The following is a 22,247-nucleotide window of genomic DNA, read 5'->3' as shown; positions in this document are numbered from 1 at the left end:
ATCATGGACAATAATGTCTTCTTGGCAAGGTTAATGAGCACATAAGGTCATCATCATCAACAAAACATGCAGTTGATACAGAATGTATTTTGGGTTTGGTATTTACCAATTTACCACATTTCCACTCTTGGACCAACCAGAAAATAGCAATGCTCTTAATTTGGATAACCCTCAAGCAGATAATATGGGTGCTTACTTTACCTAAATTTCTTGGTATTGTCAGTCAGGTAAAATAATCTAAAATTAATGAGAAGATTGAAAAATAATCAATGCCCTCCTTGGGGTATAAAATGAACTATTATAAATAACTTGATCAGATTGCTCGTAGAATTCTGCATTGTACATTCTCAAACATAAAATGATTCATCTCATCCCCAATAAAAAGCCTGAAATATTGGAACGCAGGGGAACATTACATATGTGTGATGACAAGAAATCATGACAGCCATGACTGAGCTTCAGACATGCCTAAAAAAAGGCAGGAGGAAAAGCCCTTCAGTTCATGCTATAAATCTATTTTTCTCTGTTTCTTTTTCCCAGTTTTATGTTTTGTTTTCCTTGTTTCCCTCTTCTCTCACCTCTGTATCTTACAGCTCCTTGTAAATTCATGCTGCTGGCAAGGTGATTTCTAATCTAGATTTGATGGACTTCTCTGCCTCTAAAGCTGCTATAAAACATTTCACTGACACACTAATGATGCACGTGAGCTCAGAACTGGCTTCACTCATTCTTAAACAGAGGCATCACTCTCATTTAATTTTGTTACATACACCCAGTGAATGAAAAGTGGCATATAATGTGCAATAATATTCAAGATAGAGAGTATTTTCAGTGTTTGTCTTCAGCGGGATGGAGAATGGGCTTCTTGTACATCAACACGTGCATCTGGGTTCACTAAATCTGTCTCAACCAGAATCAGGGGGAGGCAGAGGCTTCACAGACTGTGGCAGGACGAGACTGCCTGCATGCACATTTTAGAACAAGTCTGTAAGCACTGCAGGAGCAGGTTATCTTAGGCCAGCTCTCAGTAAAAGGCCATTCTGGGACCAAAACAGAAGGGCCACAAGTGCAAACATGCCAAGGGTTTGCTTGTCTTGTACAAAGGAACAGTTGTTCTCATCCCTTCAGGAGTTTCTGCCCGGTTTCTGTGAAAGCCATGCAGTCACAGCACTGTGTGCCTCTGGCTGTTTATGCCTTCTTGCTGCTGCTGCTGATGTTAATTGAACTATCAATGTACCCTAGGAACAAGAAAAGGAAGGATGTGCTTCGATTAGCATCTAGACTTGGAAGTGAAATTTAATTATAAAGCTATGATTTCATTAGTGAAATGCCTGCTAAAATCTAAACTCTCCTTAATCCCTGAAGGGTCAGTAATGCTTAAGCTTCCCTGAGACTTCAGCTTCGTAAAGCCCTGCCCTATTTAGGATGTGAATCACAGCCTCCCTTGCTATCCTTGCAGAACACACTCTCATATGGCTGCATATCCCTCCTCATTGGGCTAAGCCTTACCCAGGGCAAACTAACATGCCACTGGAAAAAACTGAGAAGCTCAGTAGGAGAAACAGAACAGCAAAAAAGACCTCCAAGGGCAGGTATTTTGCTTAAGGCACAAACTGATCTATCAAATCAAGAACACCATTAAGCTACTTATAACACAACATCCTTCTTATAACACAAGAGCATCATAGCAGAAAAGAGGAAATCAGTGTGTAATGCAATTCATGAGCACCAAAGTGGCCCATCTGCAGTAAAAAATGAACATGCAAGCCTTGCATGAAGAACAGCAGACTCCTTTTGAATTGGTCATTCAAAAGGTTGAAAGGTTCACTCATTTGCAGCTCCTCATTTTTCTGATTTTTCATCTTCTCCCACAACCCCAGCCTCCCACTTGTGTTCTCCATCCTCCTTCACCACAACCCACTGTCAGCCAACCCCCGACCTGCCCTTGCACTCTCCTAGAAGACCACTGTGATCCCAAATCTTGCCCACCACCATGCCCACCACCTGTCTTTCTCCTCTTCTCAATGGGCCCTTGGAAAGGGGTAGTCACTCAGAGATGCTCCTAAGGGCAACAATCAGCTCAACCTTAAAATCCCTACTCAGGTATGACAAGTCCCTGGGCATTTTTGCCCTAAAACAAACTAACATCTCCCTAGAAAGCCCAAAAATTGCTGCTCCCTCCAGAGAGCGTAGAGGGGATGGAATGTGAGGAGCCACAAACAGGATAAAGTGTCCTCAGAGAACAAAATGGATCTTCTAGGAGCCACCCAGGAACTGCTTCTGCCTGGGAATACCACCAGGGAGAAAGAAGCACAAGCTGCAGTGTTAACAGGGCAGGTTTATAGGCCCTGCATAGATAACTGCAGATGTAATAACAGCATCTTTCTTTCAGGGTCAGGCTTCTAATTAGTTACTCCAATTACCATTCAGCACTCACAGCTGACAGCACACCCCAGCTGGTGCCTGACCAGTGTCATGCAGCAGGGAACAAGCTGAATTTCCTACCCATGGAAACCATCACCAGTTTGAATTTTGGATGTGAACCTTGATGCAGGATTCTTTTATTGACTTGACATTAGGCTAATACATGAGGAAAAACCATTTACAATTCCTAGAAAAAGAAGGTGGTTCAGAATACAATCAGCAAAGTACTTCAGTAAACCCACAGCAAACTAAAAAGATGCATTTGTTTCTTTTGGAGAAAGAGTTTCTTCTAATTAACATCTTAAACAGCACAAGCTTATCCCTTTAATCACAACTTCTCACAATTAATATAGCTATACCACCTTTGTAAATAAGTAATTTAATTTATAATGCAAGAAACACTTGTTACTCCCAGGCTTTTGTAATCCAACAAGTCTGACTGCATAATTTATGAACCCTTATGAAATGTCATATGCTGCTCTGTGATCCTCTGAACTTGCCATCACTTAAATGAAAAACAAGAGGCAGAAAGCAAATTTGCTGCTGGTTCTGCTGACAGAGCTCATATCTTCTGTGTTTTTGTTACAGAAAATTACCATGGCTATCCTGGGATATGATTCAGGGTGAATAAAAACCCATTTACCACACAGTAAATCCCACAGGCTCCTCCCAGCTCCTAAACTCTTAAATTGGATATTTATTTTTCCAACAAAGCCATTGAAAATTATTAAACTGGTACTCTGAGGCCTAGACTGGGGTGAGCTCTAATCAAGTATTAGGCAGAAATAATTAAAAACCTGATGTTGCAGTTCCCTGCAAGGCGACCTGGTTCTGGGTACCTGAAGACAAAGTTTGGTCAGCTTTCTGCAAATATAGAGTGAATATTTTCTGAATCTCCATTTATCCAGTTAATTCAGTTTAATGACTAGTTTTATTCAAGCTGCAAACTCCACAAGAAATGAAAAAAGATATAAAACCAGAGAGGTTTTTTCCTATTCTGTGAAAAAGAAGCATGTGAGAATAAATGATTTCTTCAATTTCCAATAATATTTCATGTTTCTAAGTTAATTTAAAAGACAAAATGTGCTTAAATAAGCTTATCTGTGTGCATATTTATTATTCTTAAGGTAATTTAAACTACTTTAAAATGGTTCTTCTTGGAAATGGTAGTTCCGCATTTCTTATCGGAACCTTGAACATCTATGAATTCTAATTTCTATATATTTTATTTATTCTAGTTTCTATTTCATTTACTTATTCTAATTTCTATCTATAAAAAATTGTAAACACAGTTTGACAAGGATGACTAATATTTTAAACAATCCAGTTTTAAAAAATAATCAAACACCACCTTTTACCATAATAAAAACAAGAATGCAGTAAAAGCTCTCTATATGCTTCAGTAAATGGGCAAATACCTAACAAATCCTCCTATTCATTTTGTTGATAAGGCACTGTAATAAAGATATTTGCCAATGTGTGCTTTTGGACTGGTGACCCATAAACATCATCATAAGGAATTAAATATGTACAAATCCAGACTATAAAATATTAATGCATTTTATGCCAACAATACTTATGCCAACATTTTACTGATTTAAATTAAAAAGTGATCTCATTACTTGGATTTAAACCAACCAACACCCTTTCTGTTTTCATCCTCAGATATAACATTTTATATATTAGGTGTCTTAGGATTTCATTTGAGTTGCAATACTGTTAATATGGGAATCCAGCCTTAGGTCACAAAACTGGATTAATAACAGCATAGAAAGTTACTAATAAAAATGTGACAAGTAAAACAATATACCCATAATTTCAAGCATGTTATGGGCCTGCTGTGTTTTTCAAAAAGCAGTATCTAAGCATTGTTGTTTATCTGTCCCATATACTTAGCATTCTGGAAAAAATTAATTACCATGAGTTAGTTTAAACAATCTTGGTCTAGACAGGCAACCCTTAGAAATACAGAAAAAAAACCCCATAAAAATGAATAATGAGCTAGTTACTATAGTAATACTTCTTCTAGACCAACAGCATATAATATTATTCATCACAGCAAATCCTAAGTGATGAAATGTCATACTTTTCTTCAGAGATTCTTGTTTCTGTAAGATGCAGGAATAAAATACTCAGGGGTATGAGTTGGGGTGTTGATATTTATGCTCTCATCAGCTACAGGCTTCCCTAGATAACACTATATTTTTATTGTATACCATAGTATGGTTATTCCAACAATTTTTTGCTTTTCAGCTGTGCTGTATAAATCGATTTTATACTTTCCCAAGACAAGGCAGAACTGGGTACGGGGACAATCAGGATTAATGTGTGAATATTGTAATATTAAACTTTTAAATGAAGTGCACACTAGAGAAGACTGAGAGACTGGTACATACTAAAACAGGAGAGCTGACAGGCACTGTTTCTAGCTTTTGCACTGATTCCTTATCACTATCCTTTGATGCTTCTGTGTACTCTGACAGCTCTTATGCCCTACAGTGATTTTTCCCTATACCTACCTACTCATGAAACCATGGCCTTTGCCCTCAAATGGGGACCTCATCATAGCCATCCATTTTTCATTAATCTTTTCCTCTGTGTGTGTTTTACTTGCTGATACTTATTCACTTAGCCTTGCACAGTTGGGATATTATTTAGCTACAGGTCTAGGAGATGTAAAAGAAGGCAAGGTGGCTTTGTGGGTTCACCGGGTATTTCCCACACGAGAACTGGCATTGCACCTCCAACATTTGCTTCAGATCACCCTGCAAAGCATTTCTATTTTATTCTAAGTAAAGCTTTTAGAAAGTAAGTAGAAAATATCCACTGGGAAAAAAAAATTATACCCTTATTGATTTTGGTCCTAATCTGGACCCAAGGAGAACTGATTTTCTTCTATATTGAAAAGTTCCTGTTTGGTTTCCTGTTTGGCTCCGCTGGTACTGTTAGCATAAAACACAGGTTTTACTCTGTTTCTCTTAATGAGAATGCATTTTCTGAAGAAAATTGGAACATAATCAATCATCTTGCTCTTTTTCAAGTATGTGATAAATCCCAAAATTGTACAGAAGGGTAACAGGAGTCTGGCTGGGCACTAGCAATGAAGTATTGTCATCATATCCAAACACTTTAAACTTAAATGCCTCATTTAAAATGCTCTGTCCTGTGAGTTATTCTGTCCATACTGAGAAGACTGGAAAAATCAGTGGGAGGTTAAGATAATACAGATACATATTTCTTCTCTTTTTTTTTTGATTCGTAATTGCGTTACACTTAATCCTCATGTGCCCATTTTCCTCATGAAGTCCTTCCAAGGAACTCCCAGCTGATAGAAGGTGATGGGAGGCTGCTCACAGCGTCAGAACAAGCAACTCAGAGCAAAGTCACAGAAGAGCCAGTGAGCAAGACGGAAACATTTATAATTAAAATGCTGTGCAACTCCACAGTCACCATGTTAAACCCCCTAAAAAAATTCTAGAAAAATGTCAATGACAAATTCCACTGTCACACTCAACTTTTGTGGCATCACCAAGAAATCATCGGTGTACAAAGTCTCCTCTGGTCCAGTACTTCCCCTTTTAATGCAATCTGTTTACCCTCTAGTCTTCTATCAATTCTCCAATGCTTCCGTGAACCCAAATCTTCACAAATACTTTCCCTAGTGGCAGTTTACATAAGTCAAGGTAGACAATATCTGCTATATTTTTCATCCTTGGGAAACCAGCTGTTTTCTCGGGAGAGTAACAGATTATTCTGATACAAGCTTTCTTTTAATACAGCTATGCTTTATTTTATATCATATCTCCAATATTTTTAACCTCACTTAAAACAATTCTAAAATCTCAGATTTCTGAAGTGAGAGAACCAAGTCCCTGATCGCAGATCCTGTGGTTTTCTTTTTTTCCCTTTAATCTGTGAACATTACAGATAGTGTCCTAGGGAGATACTGGAAGTTGCTTCATTTCAGTTCTATGGCAGTGAACTTAGGCAGAAGAGGAAGAAGCTGAGGACAGAAGTGAAACTAAAGGAACTGGATCAGGAACAGCAGGAGATACTTGGCAAAGGTACAAAACTGGGACATAGGGACACACAAAAATAGGTTAGCCTGGAAGGTGACTGACAGCTTTTGGACACTTTGGATGGTAATACCACTAGCAGGTCAGAGAGGAGGAGATGGGAACACAAGAAGCAGCCCAGTAGGGTTCCTAGAAAGTTAAAACATGAACTGGAACTGGAGAGGGACAAGAGGGAAGAGAGGGAGAGAGCATCAGTCACAGGCAACAGAGATGGGCAGTGCCTCACAGGACAACTTTGGAGGCCAGTGAGACACTGTGAGAGCCTCCTCAAAGGCCTACCCTTTTGGATGAGAAAAACCTGTTTTTTTTTTCTGATAACACCTCTAAAAACTACAGACTCTGTAATGTACTCAGACTTGACAACACTTGATGCTGTTGAGTCAGGGACAGAAAGAAAGACTCCAGTCTTCAGGTGGGTCAGATGGCAAAAGAATAATATTTTTTTTTATTAGCAAGACGTTGCGAGCTTTATAGCCTCCCTTGCTAAGTGGGACCTGACTGGTCTCAAAGTAGAAACATCTCACATTATTGGTGACTGTGAATGGCACACTATGGAGAACCATAACTATAAACAATGGTTACAGAAAGCAAGATAATAACTGTTTGAATTCTTTCATCTAAGATTCCCAGGCTCAGCCTGGGAGAAATTGTCTCTGTTCTTTCTTCAACTGAACTGAGAATATCCACAAATTCTGAAGTTAAGACTGTCAGATCAAGTCTTGTACAATTTACACAATGTATACACATCATTATTAGTCAGCTGAAAGATTGAGAGTTAGGGTATTCTTGTGTGTGGATAATAGGTATTGCTGAGCTACCTGATGCTTAAAATGTTTTCATAAAAGCAAATCTGAAAATCACATATGCTAGTTAAATGTAAAGATTATGGGCTTTTATTCTTCAGAAAGCATTCATGTCCCTACCTTTCATGAAAATAAGTTCTCATCATTTTGAAGAAACAGAGGAAGAAAAAGCTGATATTAAATTGTTATGGTACTGTAAGTTGATTAACTGGGAACTAGGAAAAAATCTAGAGCTAGTGAAGGGATAGTTCTTTGTTCTTATTCAAGGGACTGGAGTTTTAACCATATACACAAGCAATTTATTTGAAATTTATTTTTCTTAATAGATATTCACTTGAGGATTTCTGCAGCCCCAGAGGGTTAGATGGTTCTTTTCAGAACAACAGCTGCAGCAAACCTAGTTAAAATAAAGAGCAGGCAGCATACAGATCCATATGTATGCTTTGCGAGAAACAGGCAGGATATCCATATTTATATGTGTGCCAGTCCCCTAGGATATCATAATTATGTTTGTTCTTTTAATAACTTTAGGCTCCAGTGATCAGAATAAAAATTCTATGCTGAAGCTAATGCTTCATCCTTAGTTCACCTCACTACCCTGAATTATATAGTAAACAGACTTAAATAAATGCTGGAGTCGGGCTCTTTCCTTACAGCAGACTCCAGCCACACACATAATAGGTTGCCTGATTTAATTCAGAGCCTCTCTCTTCAAATCTTACTTTGTTTTTACAAAACATTTGGCTCAGCCATTTTTTTCCGTGCACAACTTTTCTGAGCCTGCCTTCCAGCACCTGGGGAATTGCAGTCTCCCTGACAGGAGCAGCACATCAAGCTTCCTGACTTGTAAGAGCAGTTGGGTTATTTAGACAATCTTATTCTTCCTAATTATTATATCTACACTTAACATTTACAACCTCTTTCTACAAACGTACCCCAAATAACTGAGTTAGTTGAGCTGCTTATTAAGTAGGCATGGCCTTCCATCAGCGGTTGTGACTACAGCATGCCAGTCATAATCTAATGATTACATATGATTTTTTAACTCCTATAACTAGGCTGCAGACTGTAATGAAAACAGATTTAGAGATTACCAGCATCTATGAGGGGCATTGAGACAAACAGAGGTCATAAGCAGCACAGGATAATGGGACAGTAGTGGGCAGAAAGTCAAACCCCACTCAGTGCTTAGTCTAGTGTGTCATACAACATAATGGCTAAAAGTAAGCTGAACATGCCTAAATATACTTCCACTTTCAGTTTCTGATCACCTTGAAAGATTTTTATTTTACATGATCTGACACTATCTTGAACCTTGAGACCAGAGATAACTGCTTTAGGAAGTCAGAAATTATAGAATCATAAAATGGTTTGGGTTGGAAGGAATTTAAAAAACAATTTAGTTCCAGCCCCTGTACTATGGGCAGGGACACCCTTCCACTAGAGCAGGTTGTTTAGAGCCCCCTCCAACCAGGCCTTGAACACTTCTAGAGATTGGGCATCCACAGCTTCTCTGGGAAACCTGTGCTAGTGCCTCGACACCCAATTCTTACAAAATTCTTGAAGGCCTTGCTGGATTAGGCAAGACTACTTGTCTTGGCTACGCATGAAATACATGGCTATATTTTTGCCTCCAATAACTCAAAACGAGTTTCACAATAAAATTCTGAGCTTGGTTGTTGATAATTCTGGTGGAAAAAGAATATGGATATGGTCCTTGCACCAATTCCCTGACCACCACCTTATGATGATCCTTTTCTCTTCATCTTTACCCATCTTACTGTCCTCCTAAGGACAATAATGCCCCTTTGTTTCTGTTTCTCCTCTGTCCTTACTTAGCTTTCTTCTGTGGCTCTGCTGGGTGCCACCTTCCAAACACCTCCATTAAAATATTTTCCTTTCTTCCTTTTCATTCTGATTGATGGGAGTCACCCAACATGATCTGATCCAGTGGCAAAACTGCCTTTCTAGAACTGCCTTAAATCCTATGTCTCTGATATTCCTAGTAAGGTCTCTGCCATTATTCCCAGTAATAATGGTATTAGCTGTATTAAAATCAGCTGTATTAAAAGAAAGGTTGTGGCCTCCCTGAGGGAACTGACTGGGCCCACCTGGAAGCCCTACTCACACCCTCTGCCCATGGCCAGGAGTTCCAGGTAGCTCCACCTTGGGCTTCCAGACCACGTCTGGGCTATGCTGTAGCTGTGCCTGTCTCCAGTCCCATCTTCTGGGTAAACCTTGGACCAATGCTGGCCCCATCAGCACATTCTGCCACTCTGACTGGGTTCATCCCCTGGCTGCTTCTGGGGCTGTTCCTGGACCCCGTCACCAGCCCTCAGCTCTGCTGAGGCCCTGTGGGACTGTGCCCTGATCAGTGAGAACACAGCCCCAGTTCCCTTCACTGTTTTCCTTTCTTTTCATTCTGAAAATCAAGCTCCTCAGCCTGTCCTTCTTCAACATACATCCCTATTCTCCATTTTTTCTGAGTCCTAATTTTCTTCCACATTCTCCCCATGATATCATTTTGGCTGCTTTTTTTTTTCTCAAGCTTGAATTTATCTTTTTATGACTCCTTCCTATTTCCCCATTTTTCCCCTTTCAAGTCCAATTCTTTTAAATCTCACCTCAAAAGTCCATTTTATTTATTTATAAATTCATTTATTCTTGCCAGACCAAGCTGCTTTTCCCTTTGAGGATTGTTCTCCATGAGGTCTTTAGAGTTTTGGCAATAAAATCCACAGACAAGAAAGCATCTTTCCAAACTTGGTGGTCTCAGACATTGTCTGCCCTAACCTTGGACTAAAAATGTTAATCTTTTAACTATTTGCTCCTGGAAAAAGCCACCTTTTTCACATGTCAATAATTTTCTGTGAATGTGTTGCTGTACCTATAAACAGAGAGCCTTCCTGTGATCTGACTGGGCTTATTGTTAAGAAATACTTGTTCTGGGATGAAAAGAAGTCTCTCTGCTCCTGATTTCTGACTCAAGCCACTTGGTAACCATCATGCTGCTGACCAAAGACATATCAATCATCACACATTGGGCAGGAGTGACGTCCACAGGTACTTGCAAGTTCCTTCACTGAGATATCACATATGGCTTCGCCTAAAGTTTTTTCCCACTCACAAAGCAGGTCTGTCCTCCAAGCATTTAGGCCTTCTGCTCTCATAAAATGCAGCATCGTGTGACTGATCAGCAATCTGCTGAAACTGGATATGGGAATGATAACTCTATATTGTTTTTCTTTTTCACTACTTTAATCGAGAACCTGTACAGATATATGTCCTTGTGCATTTTAAAACTCAGTGTATTCCTTGACATAGATACAATTTTACACATTACACCACATACACAAATCTAACTGGAAACCGAGTGAAGACTGAGGTAGAAAAACTGTATCCCATGGAAAAATTGAGGAACCTGCAACTTCTCAAAGTTTCTGTATGCAATTCTGGCTGAAACATCTCATCTTTCTCTCAGGAGGCAAGGGACGCTCTCTCAGCATTATCAGCTGTTCTACATGGTATGGAAAAAATAGAAGAAGAGATACTCCAAATTGGGATGAATTAAGCATTTTTTTTACAATTGATTTAATCAGTAATCACATAAACTTAATCTGGTGCCAAAAACCCACACGGTTACACTTACTTTTGAAACCCAGCATACCCAAATGAGGGAGGAAATTGCTTTTGTGTGATTTATAATGGCAATGAAGAGTTGTATTCTTTTTGGTAATGACATTGTGTGATGCATTTTCTCTTTGGGGAGGAAGCTTAAAACACTTCAGAACCTGTCTCATCTACCATTACAAACTCCAGCAAAACTGTGAAATCATCACAGGAATCATGACTGTATAAAAATCCAGATACAACTCACAAAGTTCTCTGTACTTTGGTTGTGGTTTTTTGTTGTAAATTCTTTTATAGAAAATTTGCCAGTTTTATAACCCACTGGGCCATTTAAAGGGCTTTGGCTGTGTATTATGGCTGCTATGTTTGTGGGCAGCTTTTAGAGCGAAAGAGGAGAGGCAGAACACCATGAGGAGGGAGTGCAGCTTGCTCATGACCTACAGAAAACGAATGAACTGGACAGCACAAACTCCCAGTGTACAAATGGGAAGGGCACTACTTAAAACCAGTCCTTGCTTTGGCAGCTGGGAGGGTCAGTGCCACTTTTAGGGCTGGCAGAGGCTGTCTGGAGCTGGTGTCTTTCCCATCCCCTTTGCACAGGTAGCATGTGGCAAACTGAGCTGCAGCAACAGCCGCTGCACTCTCTTTGCCCATGAGACAAAATGCTTCTGCTTCAACTTCCTGCAGCCACACTATTTACCAGATGGATTCCTACCAAACAGCACAACCCAACTGCTGAATTATTTTACATATTATTGAAAGGCCTGGGAGGAAAATAAACATAAAACAAATTAATAATGGGAATTGAGTGATGCATTTTTAAGAGCAACAGACCCCATCATTTTTGTGCATTACGATTCTATTAAAAATAAGTCAAAAATCTAAGTAGTTTCCCACTCTGAGATAATGGGTTTAATTTTCACTCAGTAGAAATATGAATCCCGTTCCCACCTGAGTACCTGTTCATTAGCAATGTTGTATGAATGTGTTAAAGCTCATATCGTGCTGCAAATATGCTTCAGCTTTGCCTGCAAGAAATTCCCTTTTCTCTCTTCACTATGAATCTAAATTGCTGCTTCTGTACAACAGCTATTATTATTATTATCATTATAATTATTATTACTACTTTTTCTTTTGGTTTGGGCTTTCAATATTAGGAAGTGCTCTGCTTTATCCAGCTTTAAAAAAAAAAAACAACCAAAATCCAAATGAAATTAATGCAGCCACAAGAGGGAGCCTCTGATGTCTTTGTAGAGAAGGAAAAGCTATTGACAGTGACAGAGAAATTAATGAAAATAATTATAGTTGAGAAATTGAATTCCAAGAAGCAGTGACTTTGCCTTAAGACCAAATTCTATTTCAGTGTAAAGTTCTGTGAAAAGGTATAATTTATGGCATAACTGCCTCCTTTCAGTATGCAAAGTATTGAGAGGAAGGACAAAAATCTGACTGGGATGAGAACAACCTTGATTAACAGTTGCTTCATGTAAAAATGCAGCAATGCTTCAGCCACGGTGAGTAGCAGAAGCAATTCAGGCTTCTCAAGAGAGCCAGCCCTTTGCAAGCAGATATTAATATATAAATACAGAAGGGTAGTAGAATAGTACCCAATTTCCATTATCTAGACACAAACTTTTAAAATGGATTTTGTAAAAGAAAACATGCAGCTTCTTTCCTCTGTGTGAAGTCTGTGTGAACACAGGTTTTATCCATGTCATGGCTGCCTTGGGAGAAGGGGGATGAAACCAGAGCTCTCCAAAAGAGACAGCACAGCTTTCTCAGACCTCTCAACATTTTGCATACCCCTATCATGTTCCCTAGACAGCTGACCTTCAAAATGTCACAAAAACAGCTAATATTAAAAGTACTCTTCTACAGAGTAGCATCTGGGCTTTATATCCTATTCCTGCGATGGCTCTTCAGAAGAAATATGCCTTAAAGCATATTTTGCTTAAAGGATAAAAAAAGGATACAGTATGTTTGTAACCAGTATCTTCAATAGTACATTTAGTGAAATATTAATCACTTGTTCTAGTCCCTGAACTACTTATGAATTGCTCATGTCATTTTTTTAGAAGATAAAGAGTTTTTATGTTGGTATTTCTTAACTATCATCCTTCTAACCAAGAAATTTTGCCAGAGGGGCTTTACTTCACAATTACAAAAAGTCATGTTTTAGTCTACTTGGTCTGGAACTGTGACACTTCCCTTTCTATTCCTACTAATGGAGGAAAATACTGCCAGGAAGATACCAGACTGATTTCTCTGAGGTATGGTACTTAATATACCCCCTCAAGATGCTTCTTGTCCATGCTAGGGGACTCAGTTCTGGGCTTTTCTTTCCCATAACTGACACAAATATATGCTACTGGAACCCACACCAGTAGCACTCATCAGTTGAAGCTTTCATTCTCATATCCAAAATAACTCTGCACAGGCAACCCAAGGAGGAACACATTGGGCACAATTAGGTATTTAAAAAATCTTGTCCTAATATTTGCTGGAATCCAAAGCTATTAAGCCAGAGATACAGCAAGAATGGAATATTTCATTTAAATGCTTGTAACAAAGTTACAAGGCATCGAAAACAAGGATTCCAACTGAAGCAGCTTTAGCTACAAGCCTCGCTGCCAACTCCACCTTCCCCAACACAGCACAACCCCCTCAACTACACATCTGTTCATCACACCTAATATAATCTCAGTTATATAAGCAGCTCCAGCACAAGGCACTTGATATAAATGTTGATGTCATGGTGATTTTTAAAAACAACATTTCTATTAACATTCTGTCTTCAGCCTTCCCAGCTGGCTGACTGCAGACAATTGCCCAAGATGTTCCAGTTCTTCCCTGCAGAGCTTTCTCATGTATCTTAATAATCATTCATAACATTTCTATTGTACCTTTTACTTTGATTCCCACTGACATATTGAGCTGTGACTTTCAGAGTAACAGTAATACTGTTGTACCTGTGATTGCCTCCAGGATATATCAAGGCAACATTTGTCAGGAAAAGAAATATATTTTACTAGATCAATTAAGATAATTATAAAAAACAGATGATCTCGCAGTCACACAAGGCCTTCCTCACAAAGTCTGCTGTATTGTCTCTCCTGCATTCATGAACTAGAAAATGCCTGCTAAATGGTGTGCTGGCCAGAAGATTGAATTGATTGGGAATATAACCTAACCTTGTTACAGGAGTTATAAGTTTGCAAAGATTTTATAGTTTAAACCAGGACTAAATCTAACCAAACTAGAAACATATTTTCAAAAGCACTTTTCCTCTCCCTCTCATCATTACACTCTTCACTGACCTCTTTCACCTTTTCATATACATGTGGATCAGTGAGTAACTACATTTTATGCTGAAAATTAAGAAGCCAAGAAATGCATGCCAGAACAAAGAAGAGAATGTAGATCAATCTAATGCTAAAGCAATCAAGGAGAAAGTGAGGTAAAATCACTTTGTAGATCTGTTCCTAGCATTTTCCCTCCCCAGTTTCAGGAACAAGTACAACAAGCAATCACATCCCACCATAAATTAGCCTACCTCTAAAAGCATACACACAAGGCCAAAAAACAGTGAGCAAACATCACTGAATATAATCTAAAAAGCGTAAAAATTATTTTCCTTTTGGCATGGATGTAAGATGCTATGAAGTAGAATAACAGAACCCTTAGTAGAGAGTATTTGCAAATTTCTCCCTTGCCACAGCAGCACGCTCTGATCCCAAGGAAATAAATTCTACAACCAAGCACAGTCCAACTTCCACAATCTCATCTAAAACTGGCAGCTCTGGTGAGATCATGAAGAGACCATGACAGACATAGACATCTGAGCAACCGGAAAATCTATTTTACATGTGTGAGTTCATTTAATTATCTACTTAGCAGGAATCTCTTGTCACTGTTGAACTAAGGTCATTGAATCATGAGCCTAAAATATTCATCCCTCTGTCCAGATTCAAGGTTTCAAGGCCATTGTGGCTTTTATGTAAACAACTATGAGATGCTGCCAACAGATCAGTTATTTCATTGCTATACAACAAAAATGTTCAGAATCAGATATGGGAAGAAATGCCTCAAAATGCACTTTGCAACTTCTGAAAATCTTTATTTCTGTGTGGTATGTGCTTGCCATATTTGAGAGATGCTTGATATAATCTGTGCAATGGAGAATTACATCTAGGCCTGATTTCTAGACAACACCTAAATGTAATAGCCAGCATATTCCAATGAGAGCCAGTTCATTTGACATTCTGCATCTTGTTTTACCCAAGCTGGGAACACTCCTGCTATGCCATCTGTTCCTACCACAGAAGCAGCAAGACAAGGACACTGAAGAAGACAAGCTGTGCTTTGGCAGTTTGGTCCTACTTAAGCCAAGGCAGCATACGGTTATGTTGTGTTCATCAAGACACCAGTGCAATGAACTTCCTAATTTCTGTTGAGGATGGTAGCCAGGCTATGCTAAAAACAACTATGTCACTCATAAAAGCAGTAACAGGGATGGTAACAGTAACAGCAAACCACAACAGCACTGCTGTGCCTAATGTCTTTATAGTTTTAATTTTCTGTCATTTCCTTTACTTACATTGCACTATTGATCTTTAACTCTGTATTGAAAGGGTTGCTAAATTGTTGTACCCTGAGCAAGTGGTCCATTTATCTGGACTAAAGCTAGAAGAGATATGAAAGGGGAAAAAGGGTAGTTACATGTGGCTAAAATTAAGTATTTCTTAGGCTACATTTCCAGGCTGGAATTAGACAGGTTCTGGAACATGAGCAAAAATGTCCTTATGTGCCTTGCTGAGTGCCCTTAAAATTCCAAATAGCAAGTCTGAGATCTTCATCTGCTTCTTTATGTTGTGAGTACACCACAGCCTTGCCACATAAGTCCATGTACTTTGGACCCGACCTGCACATTACATTGAGTCATACCATAACTTTACAACGTCTATATAACGGAGTGTGTCTCCCACACTTCCCATTTCCCTGACAGGACTGATGGACATGTCTGACAGGGAGGCTTTTTCTGATGTGTGTCAATATGTGGTATATCACAGAACAGTAGAACTGCTGAGGCTGGGAGGGGCCTTCTGATCATCTAGTCCACAGCCCCAGCTCAACCACAAGCAGTTAGAGTGGGCTCCCCAGGACTGTGTCCAGTAAGGCTTTGAAAATCTCCTCAGCTGGAGATTTCACCACCTCTCTGGGAAACCAGTGCTTGGTCACCCTCACAACGAAAAACTGTTTCCAGATGTTCAGAGGAAACCTCCTGTGTTTCAGTTTGTGCCTTTTACTTCCTGTGCTGCCACTGGTCACCACTGAAAGCCTGGCTCTGTCTTCTTTGATCTCCCCATGTGGGTTATTTTTACAGGCTGGACAGTCTCAGCTCTCCTGGCCTCTCCTCAGAGGAAAAAAAGCTCCAGTGCTTCTCTCTTTCCAGTGCAGCCCAGGATGCTGTTAGCTGCCTTTGCTGCAAGGGCACACTGTGGGCTCATGGTCACCTTCTTGTCCACCAGGACACCAAGCTCCCTCTCTCCCAAACTGCTTTCTATCTGCTCAGCCCCAGACTGACTAATAAGATTTGTAAGTGTCTGAAAATGAACTCCCCTTTAAAATGTGCGCCTGCATAACACCAGACTTGGATGCTGATGCACAAATGGCAAAGAAAAAAAGAGATCCTTTAGACTAGACCAGGCAGTGGAATTTGTTACAGCCAACTGTGAAGTGTTGATGAATCAAACATGATACTTTAAGTTGAGTGCTCAGCGTGCAGCTACCCTGACTTAAAACATTCCTCTCAGACATTCACACAGGACCAGAAGAGAGAGTCATAGTCTTCTGCTTTGAAAACATCTCTCTGGAGTAGTTTGATAAGATTCCACTCTCTCCTGCACAAACAAAAGAAAATAAACTTGCGTGAACACCAGTCTTATGCCTCCTATGAAACAAAACTCATCTTCAACGTTCTACATCTGTCACTTCAAACACAGAGATGAAACTTTCACTGGGCTATCTCAACTCCCAGGTCTTTCCAAGGGAGAAGAAAATCCTTGAAAAGGAAAATATTCTACAGAATTTGTTACATCATGAAGATTGCTTCCAATCAAAGGTCAGTAGCCTGTTGCAGTCTGAAGCATCTTCTGGATTCTTAATTCAATGTCCACATGGCTTCTGTAATGATAAAACCTGTCTCAACAGTTAAAGGCTTCTTCCATGACTTGAAGACATGGCCAAAGCACACTACATCTTCCTCTGGATCTTCTGGATCAACTACCCTATCCCACTGTATATGGCGGCAGATGGAAGCTACAGAGTTCATAACTAAGGGAAGGAAGAACACATTCCTAATGACCCAGTATGCCAGGAGCCAAAATCAAATTGATCTTCCAAATCACACTGTGAGAAGGTTGCACCATCTCCTAGTGCAAGCAGGATCAAGATTCAAAAGACAAGACCTGCAATACAACAGATGCAGTGACAAAGGGTGGCAGAATTCCACCTCTTCTGCTGAGATCTCACCTATAGAATATGATTGTGATCTCAAAACTTACTCTTACAAGAATGAAACAAAAGGCTCAGGTCACAATAACTCACCATTCTATAGGAATTTTTTCAATGCAAATAAATGGAAAAAGCATCAATAAAAATTTTGCCATGTTGCATTCTTGCTTAATGCACTGCAGAGGAAAGGGGGAGTATATATGGGCAGTGTTTCCTTTTCTGACCTTTTTTTTTTGACAGAAAGCTTTAGTCTTAGACATCTGAACACGTTAGACAGATGCACAAGGGTTAACAGTGAACACATTATACAGATGCACAAGGGTTAACAGTTAAAAATGTGAAAGCCTAAGTGCTTTCACATTGGTTCACAATATTTCTGCATCTCTCTCAATGCAAAATTCTACTGAATATTAGTCAGATTAATTCTTCTGTTGAAAAATGAATGCAGGATTGATTACCTATGGTCTCTGCATCTCAAAGGATTGTTCCTAGTACAAGGACAGACTGTAAGCTACAAGTGAGCACACCCTCCTTCCAGGAGATTGAGAAGACAGGGATTTAGAAAGTCTTCAAGAAGCATTCAAAACAAGTATCTTGAGTCTTCAGTTTTGAGGATGATTCTAAAGAAATACATTATTTATTTAATATATTTCACAATTTAAATCTTTATAACTCTAGATCCATTATAGAAATCAGAACTTTCCAGAGTCTGAAAGAGAGAAATCAGAAAGCACGTGTGCATGATTGCTTATAAAACCAAAATACAGGGCATTAAGAAAACACATACAGGGCATTAAGAAAACTAAGGTGGGAAACCAGCTCCACTAATTTCTTCAGCCTACACAGACATATACCCAAAGGATAAAACTATCATCTTCTAGATATTTTATCTATTCTGCACCATTTTAATTTCTAAGTAGTCAGATCTTTTGCCCAAGGAGTCTTCTCACTTGGCACCATTAACACATCCCTGAAAAAAAATCATGTATTAATTTCAAAATTGAATAGAAACACAAATTACTAACAATTACTTCAGCAACTTATTCCTCCAGATTTCAAATATGAAGCCACAGCTATGCACCCCTGAAACAAACTCACCCTGTGGGGCAGAATATGGGTTGGATTCTCACCACTGTGTCCCAGTGCACCAAAGTGCACAGGGACATCTCAGCTGCTCCTGCATGACAAGTCCCACACTCAGCAGGATCACAGTAGATCAGCCCCTTTCGGGCAGACTAGGGACAGGCACTGCCTTCCTTTCACACAGCAGCTGTTTGTCCTGGCCATACAAACTTAAGAACAAGACAAATCCAACAGTATGGCAACTGGTTCCAAGGGTACCTGGAGGCACAAGCAGGCCCTGGAGAATCCACATGGTGAGGCCAAAGCAGGGGCAGCATCTCTGAGCAGAAGTGGTGACAACTTCAGAATAGAATGAGTGTCCTCCTGCACATGCAGAAGACATATTGTTGAATAAGGAAAGGTGTTCATCCTGAATAATCAATCTTAGGAACTGTCACCTGCGAGGGTAGAGTGGATAGGAGATTCACGCTTAAATAAATAAAACCTGTTTGACTTAAAAAATCACTTCAGCAAACACTTGAGTATATATTTACATGAAGAACAGAAGAATGAGTCGGCAGAATACAATATTCCACTCCATTCAAGAAGCACGTTGCATAAAAATCCCACAAATACAAGCCTGGAGCAATGTCAAGATTATTTCACTGCCTATGAAAAACCTGCAATTTTGCTGTTAAGCTTGATGTTTTAGAGCAAGATTCATTAATGGTCTAACAGATAAAACCACTCACAGAACACAATCAGTTTTGGCAGCAAGGGACACATGACCTCACTCAGAGGCCATAAGACAGGTTCTCAATGCAGAGTCAGAAGCTGGATTTAAAAGCAGGGAGACAACACTAAGAGCCACTGCTGTTAACAGGGCAAGATGATGCAGACACTGCCCTTGTTAAGCAGGCCCCAGGTCTGTGAGCAGTTTTGCAGACAGAGTAAAGCAGAACTGAACGGAGTGGCTGAAGGAGTCCTCTCATGGGCTTGGCTAAGGGGATCAGACTGTGTAGTTCCAGTTCTTAACATTTATGCATTTAAAAACCTTTTTGGCTTAGGTCGTTCAACTCATAGCATGTACAGCATTATATATTGACAAATAACCTTTATAACATTTAAGCACAGAAGCAGGTCCACTAAAAAAATGTCAGATTTAATATTTTCCTGCTTGCAGCTGACTCATAATGCGACTTGAACTTTATATTTAAATCCTGTGTGTGTGTGCACAGTGTGTGTCTTGGAATTTGCTTTTGTTTTTCAAATATGTTAAGTGAAAAATGTTCTGCTGTACAAGCCAAAGATGCTGAACACAGTAAGCTACTGTCAGTCTTAAAATACATATTAACTTTTCAACTGCTACATTGCATAAATAGGTATTTAGAGGCTGTTTAAAAGCAGATTATTTATGTAACAGTTCATAATAAATCCTGTAGCAACAGTACCATTTTCATGCAAATTTGTACTGAATGCCTTTAAAAAATATATTCCTTTTGTCTAATATACTTATTACAAAGGTAAAGCAGTTCAGAAAACAAAGTGTTACTGAGCTGTGCAGTTTTCAATATACATCAACTTCAATTTTGTGAACATATTGGGTCAGATTCAGCTGTGTCAAAAGTCCAGAGACGTCAGAACATTCTGTAATTAGTATTTGCTGCCTTTGCACAACACTGGGTAGATGGTCACATTTTAAAGAGATTTCAGTACAGTGGCCTTCCTCACTAACAGTGCCATATGATTGAGGTGTCTTAGGTCAGGATCTGCTTTCAAAAAATGGTACAAAATCACAACATCCATGGACTTTTACTTGAAATTTGGGATAAATCACATCTGAAAATAAGTCCTTAAATTAAATCAGGGGTCTCCAGTGCTTTTTTTTTTACATTAATAACATTTGATCTTGAAATGCCACCTCATGTGTCAGGACTCAGCCCCAGGCAAAGATTTTTCATTAAATGGGAAAATAAATGCTTAGAGGATAAATTCTGGAATGTAAAAGAAATTCAAGCCATCAGTTGTGCAAATAAACTGGAGTCATAATCTAGCCTTCAGAGAGACCCAGGGTCTCCCTGCTCAGTTTCATAAGTCACAGACAGGACCAAGGAGGGCAGAAAAGTTCTGCTGTAGGCATTAGCCTGCTACAACTGAAGTCTATTGAACAGGAATAATAATTTCTAAATTGGCACTAAGTTAAAGAAAAATGAAAAGTGAGCTAAATTTTATATTTTCAAATGCTTTCTAATGCTTAGTGTATCTCTAAAAGTATGATTCTAAATGGATTATCCGTGAGACAATCTGTGCAGAGCCAGGAGTTGGACTTCCATGATCCTTGTGAGCCCCTTCCAACTCAGAATATTCTGCAATAAGAAATTGTTCCATGAAAACTTGGAAACTGAATTTCTCTACTTAATTGTGACATTTTACTTCTGATGCAGAACTCCCATGGTCTTCACTGAACCAGGCAACACTCAGAAAACACAGAGGGGAGGCCACAGCAGCCTTGTGTGACAACTTGTGCTAAATGTAAAACTTCCAGGGATGGCAGAACAATTCCCTCTCTTTGCTGACTCAGTACCAGCTTTTTCTTATACACTGATAGCAATTACTGGGAATTAGTGTCAAGTGTCCTAGGGCTGTGGGACAGACAGGTATCCCACAAGAGTATAGTAAGAGAAGGCCTCCAGGTGAAAGGAGCTTCATATTTGGAGCCAACAAGGGCTGACCTGCTGAAGAAAGATGAATCAAGTACAAATCCCTGTCATGCTCAGCCCTCTTGAATATACAACCATTCAATATTAATTTTCCATTTTTGTTTACAAGCTGACATTTCAACCCCCTGCTCCTATTTCTGACTGCATAACTTTGCATCCTGCATTCCCCATGTATAAAGAACAGGATTCTTGTGTACAAGTATATTTTTTCCTCCAGCAATGCACAAAGGAGTGGGTGTTCACATATGTGTAAAGCATATGTGTGAGCATTCACCTAAATTAACATTTTTGGGTTGTCAGTGGCTTGGTCTCTGTGCAAGTAATCATAAGACAGGTTGAGACACAACAGGTAATCATAAGACAGGTTGAGTCCCATCTGCAAAATTGAATCAATCATGTGTTGTCAGAAGAGATTTAGCTCACAAAGAGCTTGAGTCTTACAACATATTATTGACTTAAAAGCTATGCTGGTAAAGCAAATGGTATAAATTAAGCCGTTTCTCATCACAGCATTATATCCTTTAAATGTCTAACAGAGGAGCAAGCAAACAAAAAACATGGCTGTCCAAAAATGTCAGGTCTGTAATTCAGTCACCACTGCTAAACAAAGGGAACTGGGATTCTTCGGGCAACTCACACACCACAGGGATACTATCTGGGGTTTTTTTACTTTGCAGCTCAGGGTTTTTTGCATTCAAATAGCGTATTGCAGTTGACATAATTTCTTCTCTCTGAAGGGCAGAGAGAAAAGAAGTCTTCTGAGCTGTGCTTGTCTGTCTGCTCAGGAGATCTGAGGAAGCAGGGAGAACAGATGGGCAAAGTAGCATGTGCAAAAGCATCTCTGAACCCAGCAAGTCACTCAACAGAAAATCTAGAAGGGACCCTTCAGCTGTCACTTTCCCAGAGGTATCACATAACATTTTTGGGCCAGGGTTTTTATTATGTTGGTGGCTTTTTTATAACAGGCATTTTAATATATTAAGCTGAAAATTATAATATTTGTGGGACTTTTGGCATTG

General features: G+C 39.4%; 1 protein-coding gene across 3 annotated transcripts in view; it reads right to left on the bottom strand.

Moving 5' to 3' along the window:
- Nucleotides 1–22,247, bottom strand: part of SUSD4 (sushi domain containing 4) — a 72,893-nt gene that overhangs the window by 35,296 nt on the left and 15,350 nt on the right. Inside the window, exon 2 of one of the 3 annotated variants that reach the window (XM_059840978.1) lies at nucleotides 18,788–18,892. The exons of the other annotated variants lie outside the window; for them this stretch is intronic. Within the exon in view, the coding sequence (XP_059696961.1) occupies nucleotides 18,788–18,821 (34 nt within the window). The 5' untranslated portion in view covers nucleotides 18,822–18,892. The remainder of the gene's footprint in view (nucleotides 1–18,787; nucleotides 18,893–22,247) is intronic. 3 annotated transcript variants of the gene reach the window in all.

Source organism: Haemorhous mexicanus, chromosome 3 (genome assembly GCF_027477595.1).
Source record: "Haemorhous mexicanus isolate bHaeMex1 chromosome 3, bHaeMex1.pri, whole genome shotgun sequence".
NCBI lineage: Eukaryota > Metazoa > Chordata > Aves > Passeriformes > Fringillidae > Haemorhous > Haemorhous mexicanus.
The sequence above is the reverse complement of the archived record's forward strand: the minus strand, read 5'-3'. Positions and strand labels throughout refer to the sequence as shown.